This window comes from Aquarana catesbeiana, unplaced genomic scaffold (genome assembly GCF_042186555.1).
Source record: "Aquarana catesbeiana isolate 2022-GZ unplaced genomic scaffold, ASM4218655v1 unanchor233, whole genome shotgun sequence".
Lineage (NCBI taxonomy): Eukaryota > Metazoa > Chordata > Amphibia > Anura > Ranidae > Aquarana > Aquarana catesbeiana.
Genome location: NW_027362661.1, coordinates 2,616,996 through 2,641,844, shown reverse-complemented (window position 1 = coordinate 2,641,844; position 24,849 = coordinate 2,616,996). Strand labels below are relative to the sequence as shown.

At 46.7% G+C, this 24,849-nt stretch overlaps 1 protein-coding gene across 1 annotated transcript in view; it reads right to left on the bottom strand.

The window, feature by feature from the left end:
• Positions 1-24,849, bottom strand: part of LOC141121828 (uncharacterized) — a 95,291-nt gene that overhangs the window by 68,641 nt on the left and 1,801 nt on the right. Inside the window, 7 exon segments of the mRNA XM_073611543.1 lie at positions 16,930-18,080; positions 19,840-19,981; positions 20,105-20,260; positions 20,340-20,567; positions 20,654-20,869; positions 20,947-21,044; positions 21,161-21,275. Coding sequence (XP_073467644.1) covers positions 16,930-18,080; positions 19,840-19,981; positions 20,105-20,260; positions 20,340-20,567; positions 20,654-20,869; positions 20,947-21,044; positions 21,161-21,275 — 2,106 coding nt within the window.

Sequence of the window (24,849 nt, the reverse complement as noted above, 5' to 3'; positions counted from 1 at the left end):
CTCCTGAAGATGTTTCATCCTCTGTGAAGGCAGGATGAGTTCTGAAACCTTACCCTTGTAATGTGGATCAAGAAGGGTTGCCAGCCAGTAATTATCCCTCTCCTTAATACCACAAATACTAGGGTCCTTTTGCAGACTTTGCAGAATCAAGGAGGCCATGCAGCATAAATTTGCAGAGGCATTCGATTCTGAGTCCTCCAGGTCATCAAGGATCACATTATCCATAACTACCTCCTCCCAGCCACGTACAACTCCTTGGGTTTCTGGGGACTAAAAACCATCCCTTGAAGACTGCTGGATATTATCCTCGACATCCATACTAGCACAATTCTCCTCCTCCTCCTCCTGTTCTTCCTGTGTGTTTGGCGGACCCGCAGGAATGCTATCTGGATAAAGGGGGCCTTGAGAGGAAAGGAAGTCCTCCTCTGCCTCAAGTGCACTGTCCATGATTCCAGGAAGCGTGTGCTCCAACAGGAAGACTAGAGGGACAGTGTCACTGATGCATGCATTGTTGCTGTTTACTAGGGATGAGCTTCGAGTTCGAGTCAAACTCATGTTCGACTTGAACATCGGCTGTTCGCGGCAAATTCGAAAGCCGCGGAACACCCTTTAAAAGTCTATGGGAGAAATCAAAAGTGCTAATTTTAAAGGCTTATATGTATGGTATTGTCATAAAAAGTGTTTGGGGACCTGGGTCCTGCCCCAGGGGACATGTATCAATGCAAAAAAAAGTTTTAAAAATGTCCCTTTTTTCGGAAGCAGTGATTTTAATAATGCTTAAAGTGAAACAATAAAAGTGTAATATTCCTTTAAATTTCATACCTGGGGGGTGTCTATAGTATGCCCGTAAAGGGGCGCATGTTTCCTGTGTTTAGAACAGTCTGACAGCAAAATGACATTTCAAAGGCAAAAAAGTCATTTAAAACTGCTCGAGGCTATAATGAATTATCGGTCCGACAATACACATAAAAGTTCATTGATAAAAATGGCATGGGATTTACCCTACAGGGGAACCTCGAACCAAAATTGAAAAAAAAAAAGGCGTGGGGGGGTCCCCCTAAATTCCATACCAGGCCCTTCAGGTCTGGTATGGATATTAAGGGGAACCCCGTGCCAAAATTTTAAAAAAATGGCGTGGGGGTCCCCCTCAAAATCCATACCAGACCCTTCAGGTCTGGTATGGATTTTAAGGGGAACCCTGCTCCAAAATTTTTTAAAAATGGCGTGGGGTCCCCCCAAAAATTAATACCAGACCCTTATCTGAGCACGCAACCTGGCAGGCCACAGGAGAAGAGGGGGGGACGAGAGAGCACCCCCCTCCCTCCTGAACTGTACCAGGCCACATGCCCTCAACATTGGGAGGGTGCTTTGGGGTAGCGGCCCCCCAAAGCACCTTGTCCCCATATTGATGAGGACAAGGGCCTCATCCCCACAACCCTTGGCCGGTGGTTGTGGAGGTCTGCGGTCAGGGGGCTTATCGGAATCTGGAAGCCCCCTTTAACAAGGGGACCCCCGGATCCCGGCCCCCCCCATGTGAAATGGTAATGGGGTACAACAGTACCCCTACCATTTCACAAAAAAAGTGTCAAAAATGTTAAAAATTACAAGAGACAGTTTTTGACAATTCCTTTATTTAAAGTCTTCTTCTTTCCATCTTCTTCGGGTCTTCTTCCTTCCTTCTTCCTTTGGTTTCTTTTTTCATCTTCTTCTTCCTCTGGTTCTTCCTCCGATCCTCTGCTTCATACTCCGGTGTTCTCGTCTGGCATCTTCCTCAGCGGCGTCTTCTACGCTTCGTTCTTGGCTCCACATCCATGGGAGGCTCCCGCTGTGTAACGCTTCTCTTCTTCTGACACTTCCTAAATAACGGAGGGCGGGGCCACCTGGTGACCCTGCCCCCTCTGACGCACGGGGACTTCCCTATGGGTTTCCCCGTGATGTCAGAGGGGCGGGGTCACCCAGTTAGGTAACGGGTGACTCCGCCCCCCAGACCAGACCCTTCAGGTCTGGTATGGATTTTGAGGGGGACCCCCACGCCATTTTTTTTCAATTTTGGCACGGGTTACCTTAATATCCATACCAGACCTGAAGGGCCTGGTATGGAATTTAGGGGGACCCCCACGCCATTTTTTTTTTAAATTTTGGTTCGGGGTTCCCCTGTGGGGAAATCCCATGCCGTTTTTATCAATTAACTTTTATGTGTATTGTCGGACCAACAATTTATTAATAGCCGCAATGTCATTTTGCGTTCAGACTGTTCTAAACACGGGAAACATGCGCCCCTTTAAAGACATACTATAGACACCCCCCAGGTACGAAATTTAAAGGAATATTACACTTTTATTGTTTCACTGTAAGCATTATTAAAATCACTGCTCCTGAAAAAATGGCCATTTTTAAAACTTTTTTTGCATTGATCCATCTCCCCTGGGGCAGGACCCAGGTCCCCAAACACTTTTTATGACAATAACTTGCATATAAGCCTTTAAAATTAACACTTTTGATTATTTATGTTCGAGTCCCATAGACTTTAACGGTGTTCGCGTGTTCGAACTAATTTTTTTGCCTGTTCGCATGTTCTGGCGCGAACCGAACAGGGGGGTGTTCGGCTCATCCCTACTGCTCACCATTCTTGTGGCCTCTTCAAATGGTGACAGGACAGTGCATGCATCCTTAATCAGTAGCCATTGGCATGGTGAAAAGAAACCAAGCTCCCCTGACCCTGTACTGGTGCCATATTAGCACAGGTACTTATTGATGACCTTCTGCTGTGTGTGCAGGCACTGCAGCATTGCCAACATTGAGTTCCACATGGTGGGCATGTCACAAATGAGGCAGTTGATGGGCAGGTTGCATTCCCTTTGAATGTCAGCCAGCCGAGCACTGGCATTGTATGAATGGCGGAAATGACCACAGACTTTTCTGGCCTTCCTCAGGAGATCTTGTAAGCCTGGATACCTGGTCAAGAAATGCTGCACCACCAAATTCAGGATGTGTGCCAAACATGGGTCAAGTGTCCCTGTTGGAGGGCAGAGAGAAAGTTGGTGCCATTGTCGCATACAACCATTCCTGGCTGATGTGGTGTCAACCACCTCTGGGCCTGCCCCTGCAGAGCTGACAGAATCTCTGCCCCAGTGTGGCTCCTGTCCCCTAGGCAGACCAACTCAAGCACTGCATGACATCTTTTTGTATGACTGCTTGCGTAGCCCCTTGAGCATTTAGGGAGCACTGCTGGTTCAGAGGACATTTCTGCAGAAGAGGCCATAGAGGAAGAAAAAGAGGAGGGAGGGGAGCATACAGATGTTGTGGCAGAATCACCACTAGCTTTTTGGAGGTGTGGTGGCGGAACAAGCTCCAACACTGAACCCTGTCCTGCATCTTTCCCAGCTGCCAGCAGAGTTACCCAGTGCGTCGTGAAGGAAAGGTAACGTCCATGCCCATGCCTGCTGGACCATGAGTCAGCGGTAATATGAACCTTACTGCTGACCGCCCTGTCCAACGAGGCCAAAACATTGCCTATCACATGGCAGTGGAGAATCGGAATGACCTTAGGTGAAAAAAAAAAAAATATATATATATATATATATATATATATAAATATATCTCAAATGCACTGCCTGTACTGACTAAATATAGAGTTTACACTGTATATATAGGCTGAATGCAGAGTATATATATATATATATATATATATATATATATATATATATATATATATATATATATATATATTAGGGCTGGGGAAATTAAAGATTAATTCCTCGATTAATTTTTATGATCGATCAAAATTCTTTTGATCGGTACTCACCTCTCCGCCGGCCTCCTGATCTTCAGGGAGTTCCGTCGGAGATCCGGTGACGTCGCGGACATCGATGTCACCGGACTCCTCCCCCCTTCCCCAAGTGCCTCCGTCTGCTAACGAAGGGAAGGGGGGAGGAGTCTGGTGATGTCGATGTCCGTGACATCACCGGACAGCCTGGACAGTGATGGTAAATATGGATGTGGTTAACTGGGATCATTCAGTGAGCTAAGTGTAGGCAAATTCGATAACCTCCTTTTTTAACATTGTTGCCCTTAGAGGCTGATAAGCTGTGATATTTTTGCCGTGTGGATCGGCTTCTGCTGTTGCCATGACGGCGGCGCTTGCTACAGTTTGAATTTAAAACGTATTTGTGTGAACTGTGAAGTTAAGTCATGGATTGTGCAAACTGACTAATGTAGAGTTGCAATGCAAGGAGATCAGCTAAAAGTAGTTCTGTATGTGCGTTATAATTAATCAAAATTAGTCGATTAATCGAACACGAAAATTTTAATCAGTAACAGCCCTAATATATATATATATATATATACACCGTATATATACACACACACACACACTAGTCTGACTGTATATATACAGTATATATATCAAATACACTGCCACTAACTAACCTGCCTGCCTAATCTAGCTCAATCTCTCTATGTCCGTCTACTATAACACACTATACGGCACTGTGTAAGCAGCCTTATATAGTGTGAAGCGTGGATTTAGTCCCCCTGAGCCATGATTGGCCAATTATGGCTCTCCCAGAGGAGCGCGCTGTGATTGGCCAAAGCATGCTATGCTTTGGCCAATCATCATGCAGCAATGCACTGCAGTCTTGCAGTGCATTATAGGGCGCTCAAATTTGACAGGAACGCCCCATAAAACCTGATGAACTTACAGTTGACTTGAACTTGAAGCTCATCCCTAGTTACCAACATTTCAGAAACATTTCCAGGGACAGGGAGGACACCTTTTTTGCTGTGCATCCAGAAAGCCATTGAAGGCAGAGAATGTACTTTAATTAGGGGTGAGGCATTCATTTATAGTGGGAGTGGTTCTGCAAGAGACATATCATTAAGTTAATTTCATAATTTAAAGGGGAAGTGTAGGAATGAAGAGATGGAGCCTAGAGAGGATGAAGAGATGGAGCCTAGAGAGGATGAAGAGGGAAAGGAGCCAAGATAGAATGGGGAGGGGGAGGAGCCTAGAGAGGATGGGTGTAACAAAACGTCCCACACTCCGCTTGAGTGCTTTCGTCATATATCGCTTCCTCCCAGTCTGAATATAGATATCAGATATTCCAACCTCTAACAACCACAACCAGGACAATACTCGTTTGGTTGCTGAACATGGACTGAGCTGATTTATTTGAGATGGCACACAAATATATATAGCAGGCTGACAATTCAAACTATAACCAGAAACCTAATTAACATGAGCTAGTTTCTAAACATTTACCCAGACTTGGTGACTCAGAGCTATGACCTTTCAGGGTAGACTTGCCGTCTCCTCACTCAACTTACAATACACATAATTAGAAACACATCCCCCAATAGTTTGCTAGGAGATAAAGATGTGTTAATGAGCACAATAAACTATTGGGTGAAAGACCCGGGCTTTCCAGATCTCATTAATCAGCATTCCTTTCACATACATCTGTCCCCTGAGTCCCAAGCTGGCAGAGACCATCATGGCCTCCTTAATAATGTCCTTTTGCATTACATAACAAAATATCTTCCTAAATGCTTGTAGCTCCTCAAATGCCAGAGCCCATAGTCGATATGCAAGAGGCTAGCATTCAGTCCCCTCCAAAAGCCTCTGTCCCGGGTGAGTCTGTCACAATGGGTATGAGAAGGAGCCTAGAGAGAATGGGAGGAGAAGAAGCTGAGAGAGAATGGGAAGGAGTCCAGAGAGAATGGGGAAGGGAAGGAGCCTAGAAAGGATGGGAAGGGAAAGGAGCCTAGAGAGAATGGGGGGAGCCTAGAAAGAATGGGGAGGAGAAGGAGCCTAGAGAGGATGGAGAGGAGAAGGAGCCTAGAGAGAATGGGGGGAGGAGCCTAGAGAGGATGGGGAGGAGAAGGAGCCTAGAGAGGATAGGGAGGAGAAGGAGCCTAGAGAGGCTGGGGAGGAGAAGCAGCCTAGAGCAAATGGGGAGGGGGAGGAGCCTAGAGAGGATTGGGTGGAAAGGAGCCTAGAAAAGATGGAAAGGAGAAGGAGCCTAGAGAGAATGGGGAGGAGAAGGAGCCGAGAAAGAGAATGGGGAGGGGGAGGAGCCTAGAGAGGATGGGAAGGAGCCTAGAGAGAATTGGGAGGGGGAGGAGCCTAGAGAGGATGGGGAGGAGAAGGAGCCTAGAGAGAATGGGGAGGGGAAGGATCCTAGAGACAATGGGGAGGGGAAAAAGTCTAGAGAGGATGGGGATGCAAAGGAGCCTAGAGAGAATGGGGAGGGAAAGGAGTCTAGAGAGGATGGGGAGGGGAAGGATTCTAGAGATGATGTGGAGGGGAAGGAGTCTAGAGCGGAAGGGGATGAGAAGGAGCCTAGAGAGAATAGGGAGGGGAAGGAGCCTAGAGAGGATGGGGAGGAGAAGGAGTCTAGAGAGGATGGGAAGGAGAAGGAGCCTAGAGAGGCTGGGGAGGAGAAGCAGCCTAGCGCAAATGGGGAGGGGGAGGAGCCTAGAAAGGATGGGGAGGAAAGGAGCCTAGAAAAGATGGAAAGGAGAAGGAACATAGAGAGAATGGGAAGGGGAAGGAGCCTAGAGAGGATGGGGAGGAGAAGGAGTCGACAGAGAGAATTGGGAGGGGGAGGAGCCTAGAGAGGAGGAGAAGGAGCCTAGAGAGAATTGGGAGGGGGAGGAGCCTAGAGAGGATGGGGATGAGAAGGAGCCTAGAGAGAATGGGGAGGGAAAGGAGTCTAGAGAGGATGGGTAGGGCAAGGATCCTAGAGAGGATATGGAGGGGAAGGAGTCTAGAGTGGAAGGGGATGCGTAGGAGCCTAGAGAGAATGGGGAAGGAAAGGAGTCTAGAGAGGATAGTGAGGGGAAGGAGTCTAGAGTGGAAGGGGATGCGTAGGAGCCTAGAGAGAATGGGGAAGGAAAGGAGTCTAGAGAGGATAGTGAGGGGAAGGAGTCTAGAGTGGAAGGGGATGCGTAGGAGCCTAGAGAGAATGGGGAAGGAAAGGAGTCTAGAGAGGATAGTGAGGGGAAGGATCCTAGAGAGGATGTGGAGGGGAAGGAGTCTAGAGCAGAAGGGGATGAGAAGGAGCCTAGAGAGGATGGGAGAGAAGGAGCCTAGAGCGGATGGGAAGGTGAAGGGGCCTATAGGGGATGGGGAGAGAAAAAGCAGAGACAATAGGGAGAAGAAGGAGCAGGGAGGATTGGGAGGGGAAGGAGCAGAGAGAGAGAGGATGGGGAGGGAGCCTAGAGAGTAAGGGGATGGAATTAGGAGACTGGGGAGGGGAAGGAGTCTAGAGAGGAAGGGGATGGGAAGGAGCAGAGAGAGGATGGGGAGGGGAGGGAGCCTAGAGAGGATGGGGAGGGAGCCTAGAGAGGATGGGGAGGGAAGGGGACCTTGAGAGGATGGGGAGGGAAAGAGCCTAAAGAGTATGGGGAGGGGAAGGAGACTAGAGAGGATGGGGGAGAAGCCTAGAGAGGATGGGGGAAGGAGAATGAGGAGAAGGAGCCTAGAGAGGATAGGTAGGGTAAGGAGCCTAGAGAGGATGGGGATTGGAAGGAACCTAGAGAGGGTGGGGGAAGGATCTTAGGGAGATTGGGGAGGAGAAGGAGCCTAAAGAGGCTAGGGATGTGCAGAAGCCTAGAGAGGATGGGGAGGGGAAGGAGTGTAGAGAGGATGTGGAGGGGAAGGAGCCTAAAGAGAATGGGAGTAGAAGGATGGGGAGGGGAAGGAGCAGAGATAGAGGATGGGGAGGGGAGGGAGCTTAAAGAGGATGGGAGTAGGAGACTAGAAAGGGTGGGGAGGGGAAGGAGCCTAGAGAAGTTTGGGAGGGGAAGGAGCATAGGGGGATGGGAAGGGGAAAGAGAGAGAGAGGATGGGAAGGGAAGAAGCCTAGAGAGGATCGGGAGGGTAAAAGCCTGGAGGGGATGGGAAGGGGAAGGAGCAGAGAGGATGGGGAGGGAGCCTAAATATGATGGGAGTAGAAGGAGACTAGAGAGAATGGGAGGGGAAGGAGTCTAGAGAGGATGAGGAGGGTAAGGAGTCTACAGAGGATGGTGAGGAGAGGGATTCTAGAGAGGATGGGGAGGGGAAGGAGCCTAGAAAGAAAGGGGAGGGGACGAAGCCTTGAGAGGAGGAGGGCAAGTAGCCAAGAGGATGGAGATAAGAAGGAGCCTAGAGGAGATGGGAGAGAAGGAGCCAAGAGAATATGGGGAGGGTAAGGAGACTAAAGAGCATGGTGAGGGGAAGGAGCCTAAAGAGCATGGGGAGGGGAAGGAGCCTAGAGAGGATAAGGAGGGAAGAAGCAGAGAGAAGATGGGGAGGCAAGGAGCCTAAGGAGAATGGGGAGGGAAGTAGCAGAGAGAGAATGGGGAGGGGAAGGAGCCTAAAGAGGATGGGGAGGGGAAGGGGCCTAAAGAGGACAGGGAGGGGAAGGAGCAGAGAGAGAGGATGGGGAGGGGAGGGAGCCTAAAGAGGATGATAGTAGGGGACTAGAGAGAATGGAAAGGGGATTGAGTCTACAAAGGATGGGGATGGGAACGAGCAGAGAGAGAATGGGGAGGGGAGGGAGCCTTGAGAGGATGGGGAGGGAGAGCCTAGAGAAGATTGGGGGATAAAAGGAAACCTAGTAAGGATCGGGAGGGGAAGGAGCCAAGAAAGAAAGAGAAGAGGAAGGAGCCTAGAGAGGAAGAGGGGAAAGAGCCATGAGGATAGGGAGGGGAGGGAGCCTAGAGAGGATGGGGAGGGGAAGGGGACCTTGAGAGGATGGGGAGGGGATTGAGCCTTGAGAGGATGGGGAGGGAAAGAGCCTAAAGAGTATGGGGAGGGGAAGGAGACTAGAGAGGATGGGGGAGAAGCCTAGAGAGGATGGGGGAAGGAGAATGAGGAGAAGGAGCCTAGAGAGGATAGGTAGGGTAAGGAGCCTAGAGAGGATGGGGATTGGAAGGAACCTAGAGAGGGTGGGGGAAGGATCTTAGGGAGATTGGGGAGGAGAAGGAGCCTAAAGAGGCTAGGGATGTGCAGAAGCCTAGAGAGGATGGGGAGGGGAAGGAGTGTAGAGAGGATGTGGAGGGGAAGGAGCCTAAAGAGAATGGGAGTAGAAGGATGGGGAGGGGAAGGAGCAGAGATAGAGGATGGGGAGGGGAGGGAGCTTAAAGAGGATGGGAGTAGGAGACTAGAAAGGGTGGGGAGGGGAAGGAGCCTAGAGAAGTTTGGGAGGGGAAGGAGCATAGGGGGATGGGAAGAGGAAAGAGAGAGAGAGGATGGGAAGGGAAGAAGCCTAGAGAGGATCGGGAGGGAAAAAGCCTGGAGGGGATGGGAAGGGGAAGGAGCAGAGAGGATGGGGAGGGAGCCTAAATATGATGGGAGTAGAAGGAGACTAGAGAGAATGGGAGGGGAAGGAGTCTAGAGAGGATGAGGAGGGTAAGGAGTCTACAGAGGATGGTGAGGAGAGGGATTCTAGAGAGGATGGGGAGGGGAAGGAGCCTAGAAAGAAAGGGGAGGGGACGAAGCCTTGAGAGGAGGAGGGCAAGTAGCCAAGAGGATGGAGATAAGAAGGAGCCTAGAGGAGATGGGAGAGAAGGAGCCAAGAGAATATGGGGAGGGTAAGGAGACTAAAGAGCATGGTGAGGGGAAGGAGCCTAAAGAGCATGGGGAGGGGAAGGAGCCTAGAGAGGATAAGGAGGGAAGAAGCAGAGAGAAGATAGGGAGGCAAGGAGCCTAAGGAGAATGGGGAGGGAAGTAGCAGAGAGAGAATGGGGAGGGGAAGGAGCCTAAAGAGGATGGGGAGGGGAAGGGGCCTAAAGAGGACAGGGAGGGGAAGGAGCAGAGAGAGAGGATGGGGAGGGGAGGGAGCCTAAAGAGGATGATAGTAGGGGACTAGAGAGAATGGGAAGGGGATTGAGTCTACAAAGGATGGGGATGGGAACGAGAAGAGAGAATGGGGAGGGGAGGGAGCCTTGAGAGGATGGGGAGGGAGAGCCTAGAGAAGATTGGGGGATAAAAGGAAACCTAGTAAGGATCGGGAGGGGAAGGAGCCAAGAAAGAAAGAGAAGAGGAAGGAGCCTAGAGAGGAAGAGGGGAAAGAGCCATGAGGATAGGGAGGGGAGGGAGCCTAGAGCGGATGGGGAGGGGAAGGGGACCTTGAGAGGATGGGGAGGGGATTGAGCCTTGAGAGGATGGGGAGGGAAAGAGCCTAAAGAGTATGGGGAGGGGAAGGAGACTAGAGAGGATGGGGGAGAAGCCTAGAGAGGATGGGGGAAGGAGAATGAGGAGAAGGAGCCTAGAGAGGATAGGTAGGGTAAGGAGCCTAGAGAGGATGGGGATTGGAAGGAACCTAGAGAGGGTGGGGGAAGGATCTTAGGGAGATTGGGGAGGAGAAGGAGCCTAAAGAGGCTAGGGATGTGCAGAAGCCTAGAGAGGATGGGGAGGGGAAGGAGTGTAGAGAGGATGTGGAGGGGAAGGAGCCTAAAGAGAATGGGAGTAGAAGGATGGGGAGGGGAAGGAGCAGAGATAGAGGATGGGGAGGGGAGGGAGCTTAAAGAGGATGGGAGTAGGAGACTAGAAAGGGTGGGGAGGGGAAGGAGCCTAGAGAAGTTTGGGAGGGGAAGGACCTAGAGAGGATGGGAAGGGGACGGAGCATAGGGGGATGGGAAGGGGAAGGAGAGAGAGAGGATGGGAAGGGAAGAAGCCTAGAGAGGATCGGGAGGGAAAAAGCCTGGAGGGGATGGGAAGGGGAAGGAGCAGAGAGGATGGGGAGGGAGCCTAAATATGATGGGAGTAGAAGGAGACTAGAGAGAATGGGAGGGGAAGGAGTCTAGAGAGGATGAGGAGGGTAAGGAGTCTACAGAGGATGGTGAGGAGAGGGATTCTAGAGAGGATGGGGAGGGGAAGGAGCCTAGAAAGAAAGGGGAGGGGACGGAGCCTTGAGAGGAGGAGGGCAAGTAGCCAAGAGGATGGAGATAAGAAGGAGCCTAGAGGAGATGGGAGAGAAGGAGCCAAGAGAATATGGGGAGGGTAAGGAGACTAAAGAGCATGGTGAGGGGAAGGAGCCTAAAGAGCATGGGGAGGGGAAGGAGCCTAGAGAGGATAAGGAGGGAAGAAGCAGAGAGAAGATGGGGAGGCAAGGAGCCTAAGGAGAATGGGGAGGGAAGTAGCAGAGAGAGAATGGGGAGGGGAAGGAGCCTAAAGAGGATGGGGAGGGGAAGGGGCCTAAAGAGGACAGGGAGGGGAAGGAGCAGAGAGAGAGGATGGGGAGGGGAGGGAGCCTAAAGAGGATGATAGTAGGGGACTAGAGAGAATGGGAAGGGGATTGAGTCTACAAAGGATGGGGATGGGAACGAGCAGAGAGAGAATGGGGAGGGAGCCTTGAGAGGATGGGGAGGGAGAGCCTAGAGAAGATTGGGGGATAAAAGGAAACCTAGTAAGGATCGGGAGGGGAAGGAGCCAAGAAAGAAAGAGAAGAGGAAGGAGCCTAGAGAGGAAGAGGGGAAAGAGCCATGAGGATAGGGAGGGGAGGGAGCCTAGAGAGGATGGGGAGGGGAAGGAGTGTAAAGAGTGTAGTAAGGTCCCAGGCCTCCTTTGGTCTAATGAGAACCTCCAGGGCCATATATAGCTGACATCCTCCTGTATTTAGTGGGTTGTAAGGCATAGTGGGTACAAAGATGATAAAAGTCATTGGGCGCCAGACACTTCTTCAATGCAAAAGAGATTTAATTTCTCTTATCAAACTTTTGGGGGAAAGAGGGTTAGGACAACCTTAGGTATGTAGCAAGTTCAATTGGCAGACTCCGAGACTTCAATAGAAGGACAGCCATGCAGGGAAAGGCATTCAGTGAGACGCCATATCTACACATGTAGGAATGCTATCCCCTATGGCAACAGTCTTTAACAGTTCCTAACACAAGTTCAACAGTTCCTTTTACTTCCAGTACAACTTCTCTTTGCAGTTCTTCATCCCACTGAGCTCCCGGTCTCTCACTAGACCTGCTGATTCACTGACTCTGAATCCCTTGAGCTCTTCCAATCTTCACTGTGGTATCTTCCTCAAGCATCACCTACGTTTCTCTGCTGGGTCCCTAGCTTGGCACTCAAGCTACCTCTCAAGCTTCACCCCACTGGCTGGGTCCCTGGCTTGATACCCACTGAAGTTTCCCCATTCTTCACCGTTCCCGATTGGTGAGAATACTGCTCTGGTCCTTGGTTCAGTTACTCACTGTGGTCCCTGGTAATAAGGTGTTTGGCCCTCTAGTGGCAACAAATTCCGTTCTACCTCCAACCACAACAGGTTCTCTAGCCGGCAAATCCGTCACTTCTGGTTGATTTGCCAGCCGCAATCTCAGCCCTGCGCTGCTCTCCTGCTTCTGGACAGGTCCTTTAGACAGCCTAGCAGCCAGATGTGCCCGGGATAGGCCCAAGCTCCGGCCTAGCAACCAAAGCAGTACAACACAGCCGTCCAGGTGGCACAGAACACAGATCACCTGACTCCACCCAAATATATAGGCTCTCCCAGCAGGCCAAGGGATTGAAGAAAACCCCTGCCCATTGGCTGAGATACCCCATATACCCATAATCTGACCTTGCGTTGCCCTTCTCATAGCTAGTACCACTAAGTACCTGGCCATTTAGTGGTAGAAGAGAAAAGTGCAACAAGGCCAAACTTAGGGAGAATCAATAGATCTCTAACAATCAACCAGAATAGTTATTCATGGCATGTAAATTTGTTAGGAGCAACCCTTCCTAAACCCCATGGTGCTACAAGAGGATGGGGAGAAGAAGGAGCCTAGAGAAGATGGGGAGGGGAAGGAGCTGGGAGAGCACGGGGAGTGGAAGGAGCCTAAAGAGAATGGGAGAGAAGGAGCCTAGAGAGAATGGGAGAGAAGGAGCCTAGAGAGGATGGGAGAGAAGGAGCCTAGAGAAGATGGGGAGGTGAAAGAGCCTAAAGAGGTTGGGGAGGAGAAGGAGCCTAGAGTGGATGGGTAGGAGAAGGAGCCTAGAGAGGATGACTATGGTAAAGAACCTAAAGAGGATGGGAAGTGAAGCAGCCTAGAGAGGCTGGGAAGGAGAAGTATCATAGAGGAAATGGGAGAGATGAAGCCTAGAAAAGATGGGGAGTGGAAGGAACCTAGAAAGGATGAGGAGGGGAAGGAGACTAGAGAGGAGGGGATATATCCTAGAGGAGTTTGGAAGGGGAAGGAGCCTACAGAGGATGGGGAGGGGAAGAAGCCTAGAAAGGATGGGAAGTGAGATGCCTAGAGAAGATAGGGGAAAAAGCTTAGGGAGGGGATGCACTGGGGAAAGAGCCTAGAAAGGATGGGGAGGGGAAGGAGCCTAGAGAAGATGGGGGCGATGGAGAAGATGGCAGATTAGGAGCCTAGAGAGGATGAGGAGAGAAGGAACCTAGAAAAGATGTGGAGTGGAAGGAGCCTAGAAAGGATGAGGAGGGGAAGAAGCCTAGAGAGGAGGAGGGGATTGATCCTAGAGGGGTTTGGAAGGGGAGGGTTCGGAGCCTAGAGAGGATGAGGAGGGGTAGGATCCTAGAGAGGATGGGGGAAATGGAGCCCAGGAGGATTGGGGATATGGAACCCATGGGGACGATGGAGCCTAGAGAGGTTGGGGAGAGGAAGGAGCCTGAAGACCATGAGCAGGGGAAGGAGCCTAGAAAGGATGTGGGGGTGAAGGACCCTAGAGAGGATGGGAGGGGAATACATTTGAGTAGGTTTCTGTCACTTCAGAGTCCATACGATCACCTCTGGCATTCAGCACTTGCCATTGTCCTCACTGTGTTCATTTTCTACAAACACCAACCATAAGTGCCTCCCTCCCAGGAGGATAATTACAGTTTTGGACTCATTTAGTATGCGGTACATGAAAGTATTATGCACTAAACCTTCTGCCAAAGACAAAACTACTTTTCATACTCCCCTCTCTTTACTGAGTTGTTTTAAAGTAGAACTAAAAGCATTTGATTTTCCGGGGAGTGGAGAAGTATTGGACCCCCTGTCAGGCTTTTATTGCTGTCTGGGCCTCCATTAGGGAGATTTACCTTCTCTATCCTGTTTAAAATTATCACCACAAGTGAAAAAAATCTTGAGATTTGGGGTGTCCTCAGAACAGGAACAGGAAAAGAGGGCTCCCTATTACACCACTGTATGTAGGGGTGCACTGCAACTAGATTTTTACACCATTGTTTATAGAGGATGGTTTCCAAATATATTATAACACACTGTATGTAGGGAGTGCTCTCTAATTTTATTTTACATGATTGTATGTAGGGGGCGCTCTTCAAACAGATTATAATGCCTTTGTATGTAGGGGCCCTCTTCAAATAGATTATTACACCATTGTATGTAAGAGATGCTTTCAAACTAGAATATTACACCATTGTATGCAAGGGGAATTCTCCAACTCAATAGTTACTCTATTAAAATAAAATATATAAAGAGTTACCTCACGTAATAAACACTCTAGTCACCATTGGACATTTTCTCCTGGACTTCATTATTTACATTAAACCCCCCCCCCCCAGGACACCATCTATATGTACAGCTGGAGTTCATCTTTACAGAATCATTCCACTAATGCAACACACACCTTCAGATTAATATGACACGTGTACTGGTGGTCCAATCAGAACACTCTGGGCCCCAGCAGTGCACACCCCAAAATTAATAAGACACGTGCACTAGTGGTCCAATCAGAACCCTCTGGGCCCCAGCAGTGTACACCCCCAGGATAATATGACATGTGTACTGGTGGTCCAATCAGAACACTCCAGGCCCCACTAGTACACACCCCCAGATTAATATGACACCTGTACTGGTGGTCCAATCAGAACACTCCAGGCCCCAGCAGTGCACACCCCCAGATTAATAGGACACGTGTACTGGGGGTCCAATCAGAACACTCCAGGCCCCAGCAGTGCACACCCCCAGATTAATATGATATGTGTACTGGTGGTCCAATCAGAACACTCCAGGCCCCAGCAGTGCACGTCCCCAGATTATTATGACATGTGTACTGGTGGTCCAATCAGAACATTCGGGGCCCCAGCAGTGCACACCAGCCCTGAATTCTCTTCAATGGAACTCTCAAGTGAAATCTCCACTCATCAATTACTAGCCGGATTCTCTATATTACCTCCTGTATGTACAAAACTACCCCAAACCCCTCCCCCCTCCTCACCATCCAATAGAAATAGGAGGAATTGTTTCTTCTTCCTGAAATCCAGACCTAGTGAGTAATAGAAAAACTAACAAACACCACAAAGTCTTGTTTTTAGAGATTTTTTACATCCAATTCAAAACTATTTTACATGTATTTATTCCATGGAATATGAAGAGATTTTTTTATCAATAATCCATCAAATCTCCATTTTTATTGGACTTTATTCCCATCAATAATCAACCAGGAATCCATGCCACCAATCATCAGATCAATGGGAATTTCACAATATCCAGTAATCACGGTTTGATCCTCCAACATAACCAATGCACAGAATTATAAATCTATAAAATGAAATGGATCTTATTGATTGGTTGAGGTCATTTATTGATCTATTGATTCCCTTATATGATAGAATAGATTGATTTCTCCATGTATTGATCATCCTCTCCATATATCTCTTCACCTTGTCTAACATAATACAAATCCTAAATGTTATAAATTTCAGTCATGTCCATGAATTGTATCTGACTTGGGTCTTTATAATACGATATACTGGACTTTTACTTCATTCCCTATTTTTATATCATCTTCTTACACCAGTCCTGATGAAGTCACACTTTGAAGCCATGAAACAACCTTTTGAAGAAAACATTTCAGAGTTTCCTCTGCTGTGAAGGTGGGGGGGGGGGGGGGTCGATGCTGCAGGAGGGAACATTAGTTCTGTAGATCAGTATGACATCCATGACAGTCGGAAGGATTAAAGTGTCACCAATGGGATGTTTTTGAGTACCAAAGTTTTTCATCATTTCAATGAAACACACAATTATAAGGCTGGACATGTTGGGTATCTATTTACTCAGCACAACCTCATCTTTTATATTTTGCCAAAACAATTGAGTAAAATATTGCATCTGTGTGCTCTAAAATTACATGTGTAGTGTATTTTTCACTGAAATGTACCCTTTATATCAGGGATATGCAATTAGCGGACCTCCAGCTGTTGCAGAACTACAAGTCCCATGAGGCATAGCAAGACTCTGACAGACACAAGCATGACACCCAGAGGCAGAGGCATGATAGGACTTGTAGTTTTGCAACAGCTGGAGGTCCAATAATTGCATATCCCTGCTTTATATCCTTCAATGACTACTATGATCAAAAGTGTATGAGTATAACCTCAGATATTAGTATGAAACCTGCCTGATGAAGGAAACTAAGAGGTCTTCTTGTAGAAAATCCATGGGATGAATGTGGCAAGCGTTTATTCAGCCAATGGAAAATTAGCACTGTATTTTAATAACACAGTGATTTCCTATGATGGTGAGGTCCATCTAGTGGCTACAATATGGTATTTTTCCTGAAATACTTCTATCAGTAAAAATAGTGCAATAATACTTTAAAGCCACTAGATTAATCCAATGATCATATGAAATAAAACATGGCCAGAACTTGTCACAGCTGGGAAAATGCAAGTCACATTCATTCAACAAAGTTTTAAAAAACAGACCTGTAAGTGTTTGTGAAATCTTACACCACAAAATGTACTCAGCAAAGGAAAGGTAATGACTCCATTTTTATTTTTGTACTGCTATCAATGGCCAACACGGTACAACAATTCATCCCTGTCTTTGGTGATCTCTGAACTCCGTATGAACTGTTTTTTACATGATGAAGATCAGCCATGGAGTATATCTGAGGTGTATATCAGGGTGTGCTTCTTCCCCACATGAGAGCTGTGATGTCCAGCAACATTCATATAGAAGACATTTCCCGCACTCAAGGCACTAATACACCTCAAAGACAGGAAGACAGGATTTCAGAGATCTTTGATGCTTGACAAGATCTTCTTTTGCTACAAAACATTTCCTCTCAGAACAGGAAAATTACTTCCCCCCCGTGTGAGATCTCTGATGTTTGTAAAGATTGGACTTTCCTGAAAAACATTTCCTACACTCAGAACAACAATATGGCTTCTCTCCCGTGTGAGATCTTTGATGTAAAATAAGACTGGACTTTTCTGAAAAACCTTTCCCACACTCAGAACAGGAATATGGCTTTTCCCCTGTGTGAGATCTCTGATGTCTGTTAAGATGATACTTTCTTGGAAAACATTTTCCACACTCAGGACAGGAATACGGCTTCTCCCCTGTATGCAATCTCTGATGTCTGTAAAGACTGGACTTCACTGAAAAATATTTACCGCACTCAGGACAGGCATACAGCTTCTCCCCCGTGTGAAAGCTTTGATGTGCGTAAAGACTGGACTTCACTGAAAAACATTTCCCACACTCAGGACAGGAATACGGCTTCTCCCCTGTGTGCGATCTCTGATGTATATAAAGTTTGTACTTCTCTGAAAAATGTTTCCCACACTCAGGACAGGAATGTGGCCTTTCCCCTGTGTGATATCTCTGATGTGTGTAAAGACTGGACTTCTCTGAAAAACATTTCCCACACTCAGGACAGGAATGTGGCTTTTCCCCTGTGTGAGATCTTTGATGTCTAACAAGGTCTGATTTTTTAAAACAACATTTCCCACATTCAGAACAGGAATACGGCTTATTCCCTGTGTGCAATCTCTGATGTCTAGAAAGACTGGACTTTACTGAAAACAATTTCCCACACTCAGCACAGGAATACGGCTTTTCTCCTGTGTGAGATCTTTGATGTGTTACAAGTTCAGATTTTTTTACAAAACACTCCCCGCACTCAATACAGCAAAATATCTTATCTGTTGGAAGGACGGCACCGTCCCTCACAGTCTGAGGTTCCTCAGGATAAGAGGAATACGATGGTCCATCTACACTGTGTGGTGCCGGATGGACATTTGAGGTAGTCGGGTTTTCTCCTGGAATATACTGCGTGATGTCCTCATCTTCTACTTTACAGTCTGGAGACAAAGTTAGACAATCCTCTGAGGTTTTCTTCATCTCCCATCCATCTACTAAAATAGGAATAAAAAGGATTATCAGACATGAGAGGATTGGTTCCCCTAAACCAGGACTCTGCCCACATCAGGCAGCTTTGTCTCTGAGGATCTTACAATTCCACCCTCAAGGTAACTAGTAAATGGGTCCTCTGATCTCCTACCAGTTAATTTCTTTATTCATTGGGGGGGGGATTATAGGATGTGTCCCCGCCCCCTCTATCACTCATTGCCATCTTCCCAACACAAGAAGTACGGCACTTCCTTATTTAGTCCACGATTTAGTCATGAATAACAGTGGGGGTGAGCCCCACCAGAGGTCAAGGAGTGAGGATGGGAAGAGAACAACCAAGATGAAGACTAGACTGATCGTGAAGAGCACCATCATTTGTTTTTTCTTTTTAGGAATACATGTTTAGTGAATTTTACAAGACATACAAGTTAATCCGCTGTGAGCGAACACATATGGAAGGTTGCTCTCAGCATATTTAACAAGAAAATAGCAACACGACTAACAAATCTTGTACAACTGTTGGAACACTAGCAATCTAATCATCATGTACTTCTTGTCACAAACAACATAATATAGGTAAAGGTAGAGCAAATAGATACTCACAAAGGTAATGTAATTTATTGACCCAGATGGACCAGGGTTCCCACAAGGAGTCGAAGGCTGATGCCTGACCAAGCAACAATGCAAGAGCATGTTTCATAAGAATGATGAAGCTTGACAAATATAACTATCTCAGAGGGATTGGGGACTTCCTGGGCTTTCCAGTGTTGGGCTATCATGAGCAACCAGGATATGCATGACAACTTCTCGAAGAAGAGCAGGGTACAGTTGTCAATTCCAAGGCCCAAGACAGCCAAAGCCAGGTTGGGAGAGGTCACCATACCCATCACATCTGAGATTATTGTGAAGATTTTGTTCCAGAAGCTTGCAATGTTCTTGTAGGACCAAAAGACATGGAGACGATTGCAGATTTGGCCACATCCTCACTAAAATAATTGCAAGTGGGAGGGATAGATCTAAGCTAGTTGATAGGGAGTGAGATACCAACAGAGTGAGATCTTTTGTGTCAACTCCCAATGCTGGACAGAATGCAAGGCTTTGAAGACTGACCTGATGGCATTAATTCATTGGGAGATGGTGAATGAAGATTTTAAATCTTCTTACCATAGAAGGAAATGTTTGATCTAAGAAATGTTAGCTTTTCCTGCAGTATGTTATATATTAGGGAGATGCCTCTGTTCCTGGCAAGTGTTGACAAATAGAACTACAATAATTGTTTGGGGAGATGCACCTCAGGAGGAGGGGATGACACCAGAAGGTGCTGTATTCTGAAATATTGAACCATCATGTCATCTAGGACTGTAATTTCTTTCGATATCGAAGAGTGGAGGCTTATGTGCGGTACAAGTGTTTTCTTCCCTGCCATATAAATCATTTGAGTGAAGAGTTTAAAGGGGTTGTAAACCTTTGTCTTTTTTCACCTTAATGCATCCTAAAAAGCACATACCCCAGGTGCCTAGGTCGAGTAATGGCTATTGTCAAAATGAACATTGAACCCCAGAACCTCCATAAATCCAGTCTAGATACATACATTGTGTCTGCAGCACAGAAAAGGAAGATTATCCAAGAGGAATACAGGACCGGGAACACAGCTCAGGAAAGTGACCAGGGTATTACAGGCTGATATCACTCAGTCCTTGCCCTACTCTGGACCAATCAGTGATCAGTATGGGTGGAGGAATGTATTTAGTGTTAATGACCCACCTGTGCTGATCTCTGTAGGAGTGTACTCCTCTATAAATGTCCCCGTTATTCCATCCTCCTCCATAGACTGCTGATCATCCCTCACATACCTCTCTTCTTCTTCTACTTTCACCTCAAATTCTATATCGATTGGATCTCCACTCTAAATCAAGAAAATGAGAGAAAATATCATATGTAAAATATAAGCTTTATTATTGTGGCATTACATAAAAAATCCACACATTGTTTCCACAAGTCCATGTTGTAGATGCTCTGTCCCACCAACCTTGCAACAGTGAGGGATGGTGTGATCTTCCTGTGTGGAATCCTGGGAATACAGAGGATGGGGACATCTCTCTGGTGGGTTCCTGGTATTTGGTGGCTCCTTCACTCCATACTCCTCTATATACTCTTCTTTAACATCAATATTATCATCCCTACTCTGAATATATAATAAAACATTCATTGTAACAAACATGCTGTGTATAAATCATAGCTACCAATAATTGCTAATCGTCTACCTGATGATGGTGAGGGATGATGTGACCTTCCTGTGTGGAATCCCGGGAATACAGAGGACGGGGACATCTCTCTGGTGGGTTTCTGTAGCTTGATGACTCCACCATGGTGTCCTGGTACAGATCTTTGTGTTCTTTTAGAAACTCTGGCTGGTCCATCACTCCATCCTCATCATCCTCCTCTTTTATCTCTTCTTTAACTTCAACTTTAGAATTTCTTAGGTTTCCACTCTGAATATATAATAAAAATGACATCAATGGTGACAATGCAGATAATGTACAGATCCTAATACCATCAGTGATTGTTCTTCATCTACCTGATGATGGTGAGGGATGCTGTGACCTTTCTGTGTGTAATCTGTGGAATCCCGGGAATACAGAGGACGGGGACATCTCTCTGGTGGGTTCCTGGTATTAGGTGGCTCCATCATATCCTTGTGTTCTTCTGAAAACTCCTCCATCACTCCATACTCCTCATCCTCCTCTTTATACTCTTCTTTAACAACAATATTATCACCCCCGATGTTTCCACTCTGAATATATTATGAAACACACACTGTAACAAACATGATTGTTTAAAAATAATCACAAGGGATTGTTCCTCATCTACCTGATGATGGTGAGGGATGGTGTGACCTTCCTGTGTAGAATCCCGGAAATACAGAGGACGGGGACATCTCTCTGGTGGGTTCCCATTACTGGATCCATCTGTAGGAAACACACACACTGACTGAATACATTGTTTCTATGTGTTTATCAGATGATGGGGGATCTAGGTGGACCCTCCGTACTGCTCTCTCCTTTACAGTAAAGTCTCCTCTTACCCGGTGATGTGAGAGGTTGCTGATTGTCCATCATGACGTCCTTGTAGAGATCCTTGTGTCCTTTGTAACCTGGGGGGACAGGTAGCAGGTACAAAAGCTTCCTGGGATAAGCAGGCTTTCAGGCACAGATACCAGAACAAGTTACATAGTTACATAGTAGGTGAGGTTGAAAAAAGACACAAGTCCATCAAGTCCAACCTATGTGTGTGATTATGTGTCAGTATTACCTTACATAACCCTGTATATTGCGGTCATTCAGGTGATTATCTAATAGTTTCTTGAAGCTATCAATGCTCCCCGCTGAGACCACCGCCTGTGGAAGGGAATTCCACATCCTTGCCGCTCTTACAGTAAAGAACCCTCTACGTAGTTTAAGGTTAAACCTCTTTTCTTCTAATTGTAATGAGTGGCCACGAGTCTTATTAAACTCTCTTCTGCTAAAAAGTTTTATCCCTATTGTGGGGTCACCAGTACAGTATTTGTAAATTGAAATCATATCCCCTCTCAAGCGTCTCTTCTCCAGAGAGAATAAGTTCAGTGCTCGCTACCTTTCCTCATAACTAAGATCCTCCAGACCCTTTATTAGCTTTGTTGCCCTTCTTTGTACTCGCTCCATTTCCAGTACGTCCCTCCTGAGGACTGGTGCCCAGAACTGGACAGCATACTCCAGGTGCGGGCGGACCAGAGTCTTGTAGAGCGGGAGAATTATCGTTTTATCTCTGCAGTTGATCCCCCTTTTAATGCATGCCAATATTCTGTTTGCTTTATTAGCAGCAGCTTGGCATTGCATGCCATTGCTGAGCCTATCATCCACTAGGACCCCCAGGTCCTTTTCCATCCTAGATTCCCCCAGAGGTTCTCCCCCCAGTGTATAGATTGCATTCATATTTTTGACACACAAATGCATTATTTTACATTTTTCTACATTGAACCTCATTTGCCATGTAGTCGCCCACCCCATTAATTTGTTCAGGTCTTTTTGCAAGATTTCCACATCCTGCGGAGAAGTTATTGCCCTGCTTAGCTTAGTATCGTCTGCAAATACTGAGATTGAACTGTTTATCCCATCCTCCAGGTCGGTTATGAACAAATTAAATAGGATTGGTCCCAGCACAGAACCCTGGGGAACCCCACTACCCACCCCTGACCATTCTGAGTACTCCCCATTTATCACCACCCTCTGAACACGCCCTTGTAGCCAGTTTTCAATCCATGTACTCACCCTATGGTCCATGCCAACGCACCTTATTTTGTACAGTAAACGTTTATGGGGAACTGTGTCAAATGCTTTTGCAAAATCCAGATACACCACGTCTACGGGCCTTCCTTTATCTAGATGGCAACTCACCTCCTCATAGAAGGTTAATAGATTGGTTTGGCAAGAACGATTCTTCATGAATCCATGCTGATTACTGCTAATGATATCATTCTTATTACTAAAATCTTGTATATAGTCCCTTATCATCCCCTCCAAGAGTTTACATACTATTGATGTTAGGCTAACTGGTCTAATTCCCAGGGATGTTTTTTGGGCCCTTTTTAAATATTGGTGCTACATTGGCTTTTCTCCAATCAGCTGGTACCATTCCAGTCAATAGACTGTCTGTAAAAATTAGGAACAACGGTCTGGCAATCACCTGACTGAGTTCCCTAAGTACCCTTGGATGCAAGCCATCTGGTCCCGGTGATTTATTAATGTTAAGTTTCTCAAGTCTAATTTTAATTCCGTCCTCTGTTAACCATGTAGGTGCTTCCTGTGTTGTGTCATGAGGATAAACACTGCAGTTTTGGTTACTGAAGCCCCCCGATTCACTCGTGAAGACTGAGGAGAAGAATAAATTCAATACCTTTGCCATCTCCCCATCCTTTGTAACCAGATGTCCTTCCTCATTCTTTATTTGGCCAATATGGTCTGTCCTCCCTTTTTTACTGTTTACATACTTAAAGAATTTCTTGGGATTTTTTTTGCTCTCCTCCGCTATGTGTCTTTCATGTTCTATCTTAGCCATCCTAATTGCACCCTGACATTTCTTATTGCATTCTTTATAAATTCTGAATGCTGTGGATGATCCCTCAACCTTGTATTTTTTGAAGGCCTTCTCCTTTGCTTTTATATGCATTTTTACATTGGAGTTAAGCCATCCAGGATGTTTGTTCGCTCTTTTAAATTTATTACCCAATGGGATACATTGGCTAATGCCCTTATTTAATATGCTCTTAAAGCAAACCCATCTCTCCTCCGTATTCTTTGTTCCTAATATTTTATCCCAATTTATGCCTTTTAGCAAGGTTTGTAGTTTAGGGAAGTTGGCTCTTTTGAAATTCAGTGTCTTTGTGTTCCCTTCATGTCTCCTATTTGTGTGATTTATACTGAAACTAATTGACCTGTGATCGCTGTTACCTAAATTGTCCCATATTTCAACATCTGTTATCAGGTCTGTATTGTTGGTAATCAGTAGATCTAGTAATGTTTTATTTCTAGTTGGTGCGTCTACCATCTGACCCATAAAATTGTCAGGAACTGGCGAGCCTTAAATGAATGCGCGGTTCCCTCCGCCCAGTCTATGTCTGGATAATTAAAATCCCCCATTATGATAACACTTCCCATCCTTGCTGCTGATCCAATTTGTGATAGGAGATCCGTCTCCACTTCCTCCCTCAGGTTAGGGGGCCTATAGCATACTCCCAGTATTATTTTCCCCTTAGCTTCATCCCTTTGGAGCTCTACCCATAAAGATTCCACCTCCTCCCTAGCCCCCTCAGTGATGTCATCTCTCACATTCACTTGTACATTATTCTTGATATATAGGCATACCCCTCCCCCTTTTTTACCCTCTCTGTCCTTGCGGTATAGGGTATACCCTTGAATGTTTGCCAGCCAATCATGAGAGCTGTTGAACCAGGTCTCTGAAATTCCCACAAAATCCAAATCCTCCTTGTACAACAGTATCTCTAGTTCACCCATCTTGTCCGCCAGGCTCCTGGCATTGGTGAACATGCCACATAGTTTAGACCGGTCGCATATTGTCCTCGTATTGGGTGTTTCAAGACTGCAACTTGGACTTGCTACTATACTCACCTTGTGTTTTTGTGCTTTGGTTAACCTACCACTAATGCCCCCAATACTACCCTGTGGAATATCTTCCGCGCTGGCTATCACTGTCTCTGGACCCTCCCCCCCATCGCCTAGTTTAAAAACCCCTCTAACTTTTTGGCCATCTTCATTCCCAGCAGATCTGCACCCTCCTCATTTAGGTGCAGTCCGTCCCTTCTATAGTACCGGTTACCGACTGAGAAGTCGGCCCAGTCCTCCAGGAAATGAAGTAGTGACAAACAGTGAAGTGTTTAATGGTGATATTTACAAGTCTTTAGAGGTGCCGTACAGTGTTCAGATAAAAACAAACAGAACAAAATAGCCAAACAAAACCCTAGCCGCGTCTTGGCTCTAACTATACACTATGCAGGCTCTAACTACCAGGCTGAGCAAGCCTACCGCTTGTCAGTTTCCACATAAACTGCTTAACAGCTTTTTACCAACCTTTTTGCTCTCACAGATCAGCGTTGTCTGTGTTTCCCAAGCAGAGAGCAAAGGCTGTCTGCTCAGGTGAGCTTAAATTAGCCTGGGGAAGAGGACCAAGACCCGAACTGGATCATGGATGAGAGATTCCTAAGTGTGTACGAGAGGAGCC